General features: G+C 38.2%; 1 protein-coding gene across 1 annotated transcript; it reads right to left on the bottom strand.

Annotated features, from left to right (window-relative positions):
- Window positions 1–3,565: 3,565 nt before the first annotated feature.
- Window positions 3,566–4,174, bottom strand: LOC127092806 (uncharacterized). The gene has a single exon (XM_051031704.1). The coding sequence runs from the start codon at window positions 4,172–4,174 to the stop codon at window positions 3,566–3,568; it is 609 nt and encodes a 202-aa protein (XP_050887661.1).
- Between the last annotated feature and the right edge of the window lie 9,544 nt (window positions 4,175–13,718).

Genomic DNA, 13,718 nt, shown 5'->3' with positions numbered 1-13,718 from the left:
GCACATCTTCAAATCCTTGATTCTTCTTTGGAATTTTTTTGACATAATGATGTCTTGTATGAGAATAAAATGAAGATGATCCAAAATTGGTCCATGAGTATGCCACATGCTGATATATCAACACCTCTAGCTCATGGATCAAAAGATAGGTTTCCATACTCTTGCCATTCTCATTAAACTGATGAAGTAACGGACCATTTGAGAGGTCTTAGGGCATGAGGAAACCCTTATAGCTTGAATGATCATGAAGTTGAGGATATCCCACCCCCTTGTATTGATTGTCACTGGTCTCCCTTCTATAGCTTATAGAAGATCACAAGAGAGATACCTTAATCTCAGAACCATAGAAACCAATGATATGCATGAATGTATATGATGATAAAACATAAGCCAATATAGTCAGAAAAGAAGAGGGTAAATTTTGGGGTATAACAGTTGTCCCTATTCAATCTTCTTGCACCTGAGAGGTTGAAAAGAAGCGGCATTTTCAAATGTTCAAGGTGGTAGAGGATCGAATACCAAAAGAACCCAAAAGTTTGCATTCTAGAAAGGAGGCAAAAATGGTCAGTAAGCAAGTTTGAACTTCATTGTATAAGTGGACAAAAGGTTTAATCACAGGGACTACCATGCTAAACGGGTATATCTGTGGACCAAAAATGTTGCGCCAGGAGAGAGTTGGATCACCAACAAAGATTACCAGGATAGGACTGGACTTATCAATCACGAAGACCACCATGCTAAACGGGTATATCTGCAGACAAAAGATGTTGCACCAGGAAATAACTGGACCACTAACAAAGATTACCAGGATAGGACTGGATTTATCAATCACGGAGACCACCATGCTAAACAAGTATATTTGCGTATAAAAGATGTTGCGCCAGGAAAGAACTGGATCACCAACAAAGATCACCAGGATAGGACTGGATTTATCAATCATGAAGACCACCATGCTAAACGGGTATGTTTGTAGACAAAAGATGTTTCTCCAGGAAAGAACTGGATCACCAACAAAGATTATCAGGATAGAACTGGATTTAACAATCATGAAGACCACCATGCTAAACGGGCATGTCTGCGGACAAAAGATGTTGCGCCAGGGAAGAACTGGACCACAAAAAAAGATTACCAGGATATGACTAGATTTTAGTTGGTAGAGTTAAGAGGAAACTTGTAAAGATGAACAGAGATCGGAGATATACGAAGGGACGGATAACTTTTTCGGGGGAATAAGGGAAGCATCATTGGCTTATGTTATGATGCACGTTTGAATTTTTCTATGGCGCAATGCTTCATGTAAAATGGGAATGCTACACAATATTTATGGATGTGATGTAAGGATGCATGATTTCGTATGAGAATAGATAAAACCATAAAAACAAATTTATCAAAGATAAATCGTTGAAATACTGGAATTTTGTGGAGAGGAGCTCTACAAAAATAAATTGCAAGCTTAGCAGGCTCTTACCAGGAATGAGGTGGACTCTCGTTGGGAAGAAAGTGTCCCTTCTATGAGAAGTCTCATCAATGCAGCTCTACTGGGGAAAGAGGGAAATTCTCAATTAAAGATGAAACATTGCTCTAGGACTATACAATCTTTAATTACTGCAATTGTTGGGGGAACCACAACAAACATAAGAGTTATTCTTGTTGATTCTTGCTTTCGTGCTGGTGTGTCATATACATGCGAGTGAACATCCCTTCTACCACATAAATTACAACCAAAATGTCCCAAGTATTGCATAACCACTTTGTCTACCAACCCAGCCACGCATAAAATCAAAAGCATATTCAAATGTCTTTCATCATATTATGTAAAGCCTATGATTTCCAAATGCAATGGTTATCAAAATAATTCAGACGCTTTTGCAAATAAAACAAGTAAAAGAAAAATAAAGAAAACACATTTGACTGAAAAGAAACTTTTATTTATTACAGGAATGGCAATTTGAAAAATGGGTTCCCATTAGATTCTGATTCTGCTATAATTCCTCATAACCTCAACGTTCTCATCCCTTTGCTTTCTGAAGAAAGATGACTCGAACTGATTCCTGCCTTTCAGGTTTCCAACTGTAATAGTATGATGAAATCAACCGATCCAATACCATACGTAGTCGTTCATTTTCAAATCCCTAACTTTTGCATGTATTGCCTTTTTCAGGTTTTCAATCCACCGGGATACTCTTTTTTTTTGCCTAAGCCGCCCTTTCGGGTTTTCAACTTAGCGGGTGTACTTGATATTATTTATTTTTGTCCCTAATTTTTCCCCGAACCTTCTTATTTATCATTATACTTTTTTGGTTCACCGGGATGCCCATTTTTTCCTAAGCCGTCGACTTAGTAGGTCCTTCTTATGCGAAGTATTTTTTTTCACTACATCTGCGTTTACCGGGAGTGGAAAATCCTCACCATCCATTATAGTGAGCATCATGGCTCCGCCAGAGAAAATCTTCCTTATCACATATGGTACTTCATAATTCGGAGTCCACTTGCCCCTGAGATCAGACTAAGGAAGAATAATTATTTTCAACACAAGTTCACCTGCTTGGTAACTCTGAGGATGAACTCTTTGATCGAACGCTTTCTTCATTCGCTTTTGATATAAATGCCTGTGGCATATAGCAGCCATTCTTTTCTCTTCAATGAGGTTCAACTGATCGAATCTGTTTTGTACCCACTCGGCCTCGTCGAGTTTTACATCTCTCATTAACCTTAAGGAAGGGAATTCAACTTCGATAGGTAAAACTGCCTTCATGCCATAAACCAATGAGAATGGAGTTGCCTCAGTTGAGGTACGTACCGAGGTTCGGTAACCGTGCAGAGAAAATGGTAACATCTCATGCCAGTCCTTGTAGGTCACCACCATTTTTTGCACTATTTTCTTTATGTTCTTATTGGCTGATTCTACTGCCCCATTCATCTTTGGACGGTAAGGAGAGGAATTGTGATGCTGAATCTTGAAACTTTTGCATAACTCTGTCATCATCTTGTTGTTGAAATTGGACTCATTATCTATTATGATCTTCTCGGGGATCCCATAACGATAAATGATATTGTGTTTCATAAAACATGTAACCACCTGCTTAGTTACGTTGGCGTAGGAGGCAACTTCTACTCATTTGGTGAAGTAATCTATAGCTACCAGGATGAAGCGATGTCCATTTGAAGCTGTAGGCTCAATATTTTCGATCATATTGATGCCCCACATTGAGAAAGGCCATGGAGACATCAGAACATTTAAAGGAACGGGAGGAACATTCACTTTATCAGCATAGATTTGGCATTTATGACATGACCTGGCGTAAAGATGGCAGTCAGTTTCCATAGTCATTCAATAATAGCCTGCTCTCAAAATCCTTTTTGCCATGGTATGACCACTTGAGTATGTTCCAAACGAACCCTCATGAACTTTTTCAATAATTCTTTCTGCTTTGTGTCTATCCACGCATCTGAGCAGAACAGAGTCATGATTCCTCTTATACAGCATGTCACCGCTTAAGAAAAACCGAGCAGGCAATTTCCTTAGTGTCTTCTTGTCAGGGATAGTCGCGTCCTCCAGGTATTCTTATTTCTCCAGGAATCTCTTGATGTCATAGAACCAAGGCTTATCATCCTGAACTTCGTCACTATTATAGCAAAAAGTTGGCTCATCCAATCTCATAATGCTGATCGAATGGGCTTCATTTTCCCATTTGACTTTGAACATTGACGCTAGAATAGCTAGCGCGTCTGCTAAATGATTCTCTTCCCTTGGGATATGGTTGAATGTGATCTCTTCAAAGTATGGAATTAATTTCATCACATGTTCTTGGTATGGAATTAAATTCGGATGACGAGTCTCCCAATCTCCATTAACTTGGCTAATGACCAAGGCAGAATCCCCAAATACCTCAATATGATTGATCCTTAAATCAATGGCAGCTTCAATCCCATAGATGCAGGCTTCATATTTGGCCATGTTGTTGGTGCAATCAAAATAGATTTTGGTAGTGAAAGGAATGTGAAAACCCGTGGGAGAAGTAATGACAACTCTCACACCGTTTCCTAAAGAATTTGAAGCACCGTCCAACACGAGCGTCCATCGTGATCCTGGTTCTGGGCCTTCATCTGGGTCTGGTTGGTTGTAATATTCATTAAGAAACAAAACATCTTCATCAAGAAAATCAAATTTCATCGGCTGGTAATCCTCCTCAGGCTGATGAGCTAGGTAATCAACAATTACACTACTCTTGATGGCCTTCTAAGTTGTATATTGGATATCATATTTTATTAAGATCATCTACTAATGGGCAACCCTCCCTGCGAGAGCAGGCTTCTCAAAGATATATTTGATCAGGTCCATCTTCGAAATCAAAAGAGTAATGTGGGTCAACATGTACTGTCTTAGCCAGCGAGCAGCCCACGCTAGAGCACAATAAGTTTTCTCAAGGAGTGAATAATTGGCTTCACAACTGGTAAACTTTTTACTCAGGTAGTATATTGCATGCTCTTTTTAGCCAGACTCGTCATGTTGGCCTAATAAACACCCCATCGACCCGTCGAGGACAGTAACATACAGGATTAAGGGTCTACCCTCTACTGGAGGCATAAGAATATGAGGTTCTTGCAAATACCCTTTTATCTTTTCGAATGTCTTTTGATAATTATTGTTCCACACCACTGCCTGATCTTTTCTTAATAATTTAAACATTGGTTCATAGGTAGCTATAAGGTTGGAGATAAACCTAACAATGTAATTTAATCTCCCTAAGAACCCACACACTTCTTTTTCAGTTCTTGGTTCGGGCATCTCTTGAATCGCTTTTATCTTTGCATGGTCGACCTCGATTCCTCTTTCATTGATCAAAAAGCCAAGTAATTTACCATACCTTACTCCAAAAGTACATTTGTTGGGATTTAGCCTTAGCCTAAACTTCCTTAATCTTTCAAACAACTTCCGTAGGTTGATTAAGTGTTCTTGCTCTGTGTGGGATTTTGAAATCATATCATCTACGCAGCACTCAATTTCTTTATGAATCATGTCATGGAATAAGGTTACCATTGCACGCTGGTAAGTTGCCCCTACATTCTTTAGACCAAAGGGCATAACCTTGTAACAAAAGGTTCCCCAAGGTGTAATGAACGTGGTCTTCTCCATGTCCTCAGGAGCCATTTTGATCTGATTATAACCAGAGAAACCATCCATGAAAGAAAAAACTGAGAACTGTGCAGTGTTGTCGACCAATACATCAATGTGAGGGAGAGGAAAATCATCCTTAGGACTTGCTCTGTTCAAATCATGATAATCAACATACATTCGTATTTTATCATCCTTCTTAGGTACTGGAACAATGTTGGCTACCCACGGAGGATATGAAGTAACTTCCAGAAAACCCGTATCAAACTGTTTCTGCACGTCATCTTTGATATTCATGGACATATCAGGACGTGTTCTCTGAAGCTTCTACTTAACTGGTGGAGATTCTTCTTTCAAAGGTTGCTTATGTAACACAATATTGGCATCCAACGCTGGCATGTCTTGATAGGACCAAGAAGATATATCGGTAAATTCTCACAGCATGTTGATCAACCTGGTCTTCACACTTTCTTCCAAAGAAAAACCTATTCTGACCTCTTTTATGTCGGCCTCATTTCCAAGATTCACAACCTTAATGTCTTCTTGGTGCGGCTGGATGACCTTTTCCTCTTGTCTTAATAATCTCACCAACTCTTCGGGGAGCTCACAGTCTTCGTCGCCTTCTTCTTTGGCATGGTAGATCAGATTGTCAAAGTCATAATGAGCGATAACGGAATCGTTATCAATGGGGCTCGAGGCGGACGTGGATCTGCATTAATGATGTTTTTTATGCTTTTTAGGAAGTGCATGGTGAAAGGAAAACATTTCCATTTTTTTAAAGAAACGGTAAAGATAAAATAGAAAAACAAGGATCAAAAGTTTTGAATGCGAAAACGTCCTTTATTTTATGATAAAAATTGCAAATGAAACAGGGTGGCCCTACATGATTCACCACGCCTTGGGAAGAGCGTGGGAATTGTTGTATGATAAGAAAACAAAAGAAAATTACTCTTGATTAAATGTGACTCGGGTGACATCCTTTACGGTCCAATTGCGAAGTTCTTCATCTGGAACACTTGGCTGGATCCAGTTGTCGATGTCATAATAAGTATCTTCATCATCATCACCAACATCATTAGCCTGATCATTGTTGATAAATCCAGCACTCGTAAATCTCACCGGAGTGAGAATCTTTGGAGCTTCGGGAGCTATGCCTTGCGGGAGCTATACCTTGTTGGGAAGTGCTGAAACCGAGGCCTAATTTGTCAAATTTCAAAGGAAGATCTAAAACACAACCCTAACCTTCAGGGTGACCACTTTCAACTACTGCTCTTGCGTTCTTCAATGAAGACATGGAAACTACGGGCCTTTTATCCTCAAAACGAGGGGTTTTGATCATCCGGACCATTTCAAATGCCTGAAATGGAGTTTTATGTACTTCCCCTTCAACTTCTACATTTCAGAAAGATGTTAAATGACTCACCATGTACTCTTCTTCGCCACACACAGTAAAAATCCTACCAATACTTGGGAATTTCATTTTTTGATGTAATGTAGATGTTACAGCACCTGCCCCATGAATCCACGGACAACCAAGCAAACAACAATATGCGAGTTGTAAGTCCATAACGAAGAATGTCGTACCGAAGACTTGGGTTCCAATTTTGTCAGGTAAGTCTACTTCACCAAAAACAGCTCTTCGAGACCCATCAAAGGCCCGAACTATCAAGTTGTTAGGGTGCAATTCCACTCCTGCATAATCAATCTTCATCAAGGCAGATTTAGGCAACACATTCAAGGATGATCTGGTATCTACCAACACGCGGAATAATTTAGTTCCTTTGCATTCCATTGAAATGTGAAAGGCTTTGTTGTGATTGTGTCCTTCTAGAGGAAGATGAAAGTCTGTAAAACCCAAGCCGTTATTAGTGGAAATACTGGCCACGACCCCTTCTAGTTGGTTGACAATGATGTTTTGTGGCACAAAAGCAGAACTTAATAACTTCATCAAGGCATTCCTGTGAGCTTCGAAACATAATAACAAGGACAAGATTGAAATCTTGGACGACGTCTGACACAAATGATCTATCACTTTATAATCACTTTTCCTGATCAATCTCAATAACTCTTCAACCTCTTGGGACGAAGAAGTCGCATGTATTACATTCAGAGCACTAACTAGTGCGGACCCTGAATTGTCACTCACCACTTGTTTACCCTTGGCCCTTGCCAAGGCATCAACATTATCTTGGAAATTTTATGGAGAATACACCCTACCACTTCGGTTAATTCTTCCTATACCAACAGAGTTGTCAACATTCAAACTTGCGTCTTCACTTGGTTTTGTAAGAACAAAGTTGGTTCTACAATATCTCTCTAAGATTTTGATGATAACAAAGGGTGAAACCAAAAATAGTACTCAAACGAAATTTTCTCTTAGTTTGCAGGACTCTAAACATTTACGCAGGATTCTAAGCATACATCAGATACAAAATTTCATCAGATATAAAGTATTAGATGATCAAATGCCACTCAGAAAGGAATACATCCAGAAGGTTCTGATTATGATCAAAGCAGATACCAGCGCGACAGTAAGAAGCCGGAAGCTCCAACAAAAGACTACTGGATTCAGACTCTGATACTTAAGAAGTCTATAGTACTGAGAAGCTCTGATGAAGTCAGACAAAATCATCCTCTGAAGACAAACTCTGGTACATCAAGACTCTGATGTAGAATCAGAAGTCCAGAATGCGTAACCGAAAAGAATCTCACTATGGAAAGGAAGTATTTAAAGAAAGGAATAATGAGGCCGACAAAATGGTTTTAGAAAGAAACAACAGAAGTAATGACATTAATTATTCTTCAATGACCAAGATTTTGTCATCACTCCAACGATCCTTCACAACTACTATATAAAGGACAGATTACTTCTTTAGAGAGAGACACCTGAGATACACAGAAACATCATTCATTCTCTCTCTTTTTCACGAGCTGTTGCTTTTACGTGAAAAGCTTTTGCTCTCATATTTTCTGTAATACTTGCTTGTTGTTAGAAGCACTTTACATTACAATTTACTTTGGCTTAACCTATTTCCTCAAGTGACTCTGCGCAATCTGAATACTTGAGAGGGCTAAGAGATTATTCTCTTAGATGATTGGTTGTGTAATCTTTCAAGATTAGTGGATTAAGTTCTTTTTGAAGGCGAAATCACCTTGGCCGGGTGGACTAGAGTAGCTTTGAATTTCAAGCAAACCAGTATAAAATTCTGTGTGTTTTGATTTCATAAAAAGTCATTTATTTCCAAAATAATTCAACCCCCCCCCTTTCTTGTTTTCCTCAACCTTCAGTTGGTATCAGAGCTTCGACTTTGTTATTGATTTTCTAATCAAACACTTAATAGTGTAGAGAGATTCAACGTGAGAAAAACCATGGCCAACACCAATGAAAGAGACAGTTACAACGCTAAACCTCCAATTTTGATGGAGAGAAATTTGATTATTGGAAAGACATAATTGAAAGTTTCTTTCTGGGCTACGACGCTGATCTCTGGGATATTGTCACAATTAGCTACATACCACCTATGACAGACGCTGGAGTTGCTATTCCCAGAAGCAAAATGTCAGATGATCAGAAGCGTGAATTCAAGAACCATCACAAAGCCAGAACGATACTACTCAATGTTATTTCCTACAATGAATATGAAAAGATCGCCAACAGGGGAGCAACTAAAGAAGTACTTGACTCCCTGAGGATGACTCACGAAGGAAATTCTCAAGTCAAAGAAAAAAAGGCTCTAGCTCTAATCCATAAATATGAAGCCTTCAAAATGGAGGACGATGAAGTTGTAGAGGTAATGTTTTCTAGATTTCAAACTTTAATTACAGGACTCAAAGTGCTAGATAAAGGATATACAACTGTGGTTCATGTCAAAAAGACTGTTAGAAGCTTGCCAGAGAAATGGAGACCCATGGTCACAACTTTAAAGCTATCAAAAGATCTGAACAATATCAGCCTTGAGGAACTCGTCAGTTCACTTAGAAGCCACGAGATAGAACTTAGCACTAAAGTCCAGATCCGAAAGATGCAGACCAGATAGAAACAAAGCCTTCCAGGCTGAAGAAGAAGACATTGATGACTCTGAAAAGGAAGACTCTGACGACGAAGAAGAATTATCCCTTTTAACCAGAAGAGTAAAACAACTCTGGAGAAAAAGGAATAATAACTTCAGAAGACTAAGACCCAAGGGAGATCGATGAGAATCAACTTCCAGAGGTAAATCTAACAAAGATGTAACATGCTATGAATGTAAGGAAACAGGTCATTATAGAAACGAATGTCCCAAGCTGAAGAAAGAAAGCTCTAGGAGAGAAAGTTTCAAGAAAAGTTCCTTCAAAACCAAAAAGGGACTGATGGCCACCTGGGACGAAAGTGGATCTGATTCCTCAGAATTCGACTCTGAAGAACAGGCAAACGTTGCACGCATGGCTACCACCTCCAGAAATACATCAGATGAAGAATCTAAATCTAAAGAGGTATTTTCTGATCTTTCTCGCTCTGACCTCGAATCATGCCTTTCTGAAACTCTAGAGTCGTACCAGAAACTTAAACTTAAATTTAAAGTTGTAAAACGGGTTCTTGAAGAAACCATTGAAGAATGTGGTAAAATTGAGATAACAATCTCAGATCTAAAAAATGAAAATTGAATTTTAATATTAGAAAGAGATTCCACAAATAAACAATGTTTAAAACTTGAAGAAGCGTTATCTCAAGCTCCACAAACTTCGAACACAGTAATTTATGAATATGAAAAATCTTTTCAAAAGTTTCTGAAGAATGGGATAGAGAGAAGCAGAATGGCATCCATGATTTATGGAGTTAGTCAAAATAATAGAAGAGGAATTGGGTATGATCCTAGTGAAGATAAATTTTCCACTAATGACAAACCTAAATCTCCCTTTTCTTATCACTACGCACATACACAAGCACAACATTTTGATAATGCTAGAAAACCCAAAGTTCCAAGAAACTCTGGGAAAACTAATCATAAAGGACCCAAAAGATTCTGGGTACCAAAGGATAAGATTGTTTATGTTGCAGATATCTTATGCAGCAGAGTTAAGACACCAGTCATGGTACCTGAATTCTGGATGCTCGCGACACATGACGGGAAGAAAGTATATGTTCCAAAGCCTGGAACTTAAAGATGTTGGCTCGTAGGTTTCGGAGGAAATCAGAAAGGAAGGATCAGAGGCTCTGGAACTATTGGTAATGGAACTCTCCCCTCTATATCTTATATTCTCTATGCAGAAGGATTAATGCATAATCTGTTATCAATAAGTCAATTAAGTGATAATGGCTATGATGTAATCTTCAATCAAAAAACATGTAAAACAATTAATCAGAACAATGGAACATTCCTATTCATTGGCAAGAGGAAAAACAATATTTACAAAATAAATATTTCAGACTTAAAAGAACAAAATCTGAAATGTTTGATGTCTATTCATGAAGAGCAATGGGTATGGCATAGACGCTTGGGCCACATTAGCATGAGAAAACTATCTCAGCTAAATAAACTCGAGTTAGTCAGAGGTCTACCCAAGCTAAAGTATGTCAGAAAGGAAAATTATCCAAAACATCTTTTAAAAAGAAAAATATTGTTTCCACCTCTAAGCCTCTAGAACTTCTTCACATTGATTTGGTTGGTCCTGTTAAAACAGCATCAGTCAATGGAAAGAAATATGGACTAGTTATTGTTGATGATTTTAGTCGCTGGACATGGGTAAAATTCCTAAAGCACAAGAGTGAGTCTCACTATGTATTCACTAGCTTCTGTTCTAAAGTGCAAAACGAATTTGACTCTAAAATCATCAGAGTCAGAAGTGATCATGGTGGAAAATTTGAAAATAAATTTTTTGAGGAACTATTCGATTCTAATGGAATATCCCATGTTTCTCTTGTCCTAGAAATCCACAACAAAATGGAGTTGTAGAAAGGAAGAATAGGACACTCCAAGAGATGGCCAGAACCATGATTAATGAAACAAATGTGGCTAAGCACTTTTGGGCTGAAGCTGTAAATACAGCGTGTTATATTCAGAATAGAATCTCTATAAGACCTATTCTGGAGAAGACTCCCTTTGAACTGTGTAAGGGAAGAAAACCCAACATTTCTTATCTTCATCCTTTTGGATGCTCCTGTTTTATTATGAATACTAAAGAACATCTGAACAAGTTTGATTCAAAAGCACAAAAAGGTATTATGTTAGGATACTCAAAACGCTCTAAAGGCTACAAAGTATATAATACAGAAACCAAAATTATGGAAGAATCAATTCATGTTAGATTTGATAATAAGCTTGACCCTGAGAAGTCAAAGCTAGTTGAGAAACTTGCAGATCTGGAGATTACTCTTGCAGGTTCTGACGAAAAGACCAAAACACCAGAAGTATCTGATAAACAAAGTCCAGATGCAACTAAAGCCCCAACTATCCAGAAGAAATCAAGAAGTCGCCCCAACATCTTCGAAGATTTGATTCTGGGAAACAAGGATGAACCTATCCGAACTAGGTCAACATTCAAGGTACCTGAAGAAATTCCTCTATGACTAATATCTTTGATTGAGCCTACTTCTTGTGATGAGGCACTTCAAGACGACGACTAGGTTTTAGTTATGAAAGAAGGGGATCTTGTTCCTAAGCCCAAAGGCACTCACATTATTGGAACCAGATGGGTGTTCAGAAACAAACTGAATGAAAAAGGCGAAGTTGTCAGAAATAAAGCTCGACTGGTGGCACAAGGGTACAGGCAATAAGAAGGCATTGACTACAACGAAACCTTTGCCCCAGTCGCCAGGTTAGAATCTATTCGCTTGCTTGTTTCATTTGTTGTAAATCATTCAATTAAACTATATCAAATGGATGTCAAGAGTGCATTTCTTAATGGATATATATCAGAAGAAGTGTATGCCAATCAACCTCCAGGTTTTGAAAACTCAAATTGTCCCGAACATGTTTTTAAACTTAAGAAATCTTTATACGGTTTAAAACAAGCTCCTAGAGCTTGGCATGAAAGACTAAACAATTTTCTTCTGGAACATGACTTTATTAGAGGAAAAGTTGACTCTACACTCTTCTGTAAAAACATTAGCAATGACCTCATGATATGCCAGATATATGTTGATGACATTATTTTTGGTTCAGCTAATCCTTCTGTATGTCAAGAATTCTCTGAGCTAATGCAGGCAGAATTTGAAATGAGCTTAATGTAAGAACTAAAGTTATTTCTAGGAATTCAAATCAATCAAGCTTCAGAAGCCACTTATGTTCATCAAAGCAAATACATTAAAGACATTCTGAAGAAATTCCAAATGGCGGAATGCAAACCTGCTAAGACATCTATGCATCCAACTTGCATTTTGGAAAAAGAAGAAGTTAGCCAGAAGGTTTGTCAGAAGCTCTATCATGGTATGATAGGCTCTCTTCTCTATCTGACTGCTACTCGTCCTGATATTCTGTTTAGTGTTTGTCTCTGTGCCAGATTCCAATAAGATCCTAGAGAATCTCATTTAACAGCTGTTAAAAGAATACTCAGGTATCTGAAAGGAACCCCTAACATGGGCCTGATGTATGAGAAAACATCAGAGTATAGACTTTCTGGTTACTATGATGCAGATTACACAGGGGACATAATGGAACGTAAAAGTACATCTGGGAACTGTCAGCTCTTGGGAAAGAATTTGATATCCTGGGCCAGCAAAAGGCAATCAACCATAGCTCTGTCCACTGCAGAAGCAGAATATATTTCAGCATCACTATGCACTACTCAAATTCTCTAGATGAAGAATCAACTAGAAGATCTTCAAATTTTTTAGAGTAACATTCCTATCTTCTGTGACAATACTGTTGCCATCTGTTTAAGTAATAATCCTATTTTGCACTCCAGAGCTAAACACATAGAAATAAAACATCATTTCATTAGAGACTATGTTCAGAAAGGAGTAGTAACATTAAAATTTATTAATACAGACCATCAATGGGCTGATATTTTTACCAAACCCCTTGCTGAAGATAGATTCTCCTTTATCTTGAAAAATCTAAACATTCAAAATTGTCCAGAATGAAATGTGCCTCTGAGATTGCAAAATAAGACTCTGAAGTAAACAACTTGATTTTGTATCTGAGTCTGATGCTACTACCAGTTAGAAGACATCTGAGTTAGAAATCTCCAGGAACCAACCCTTTGGTATTTCTGAAGATCAAATAAAGTAACACGTGGTACATCTTGCGTTTGACCTTGGAACTTCTAGATAAATGTCTAGCAGTAATCAAGAAACAGACTCTTGATATCTCCTCGAGAAGTGTGTGAATTTTGGGGATTAGACATCAATTATGAGATGTAATCATTCTCCTCTCTAACCTGCATACTTGGTTAACATGCTAAACTCTCATTTATGTGTCATTTTGCATGTGCCCTAATTGTGTATATATACTTTTCACAATCTACACTTGCACACTTTTACACTCACGAACTCACATAACCCCTTTTCTCAGTTCTCTCCTCTCTCAAAGGCTTTTCTTCAGTTCTTACCAAGTTCTTTAACATTCATCATCATCTTCAACCTTCTTCATAGATTTTCAGCAACAGTCAGTATATAACTTCT

The sequence above is a fragment of the Lathyrus oleraceus genome, chromosome 1 (genome assembly GCF_024323335.1).
Source record: "Lathyrus oleraceus cultivar Zhongwan6 chromosome 1, CAAS_Psat_ZW6_1.0, whole genome shotgun sequence".
Taxonomy (NCBI): domain Eukaryota; kingdom Viridiplantae; phylum Streptophyta; class Magnoliopsida; order Fabales; family Fabaceae; genus Lathyrus; species Lathyrus oleraceus.
The sequence above is the reverse complement of the archived record's forward strand: the minus strand, read 5'-3'. Positions and strand labels throughout refer to the sequence as shown.

Excerpts from the sequence above, each read along its gene's own strand:
- LOC127092806 (XM_051031704.1), bottom strand. The coding sequence starts at position 4,174 with ATGAAATTTGATTTTCTTGATGAAGATGTTTTGTTTCTTAATGAATAT.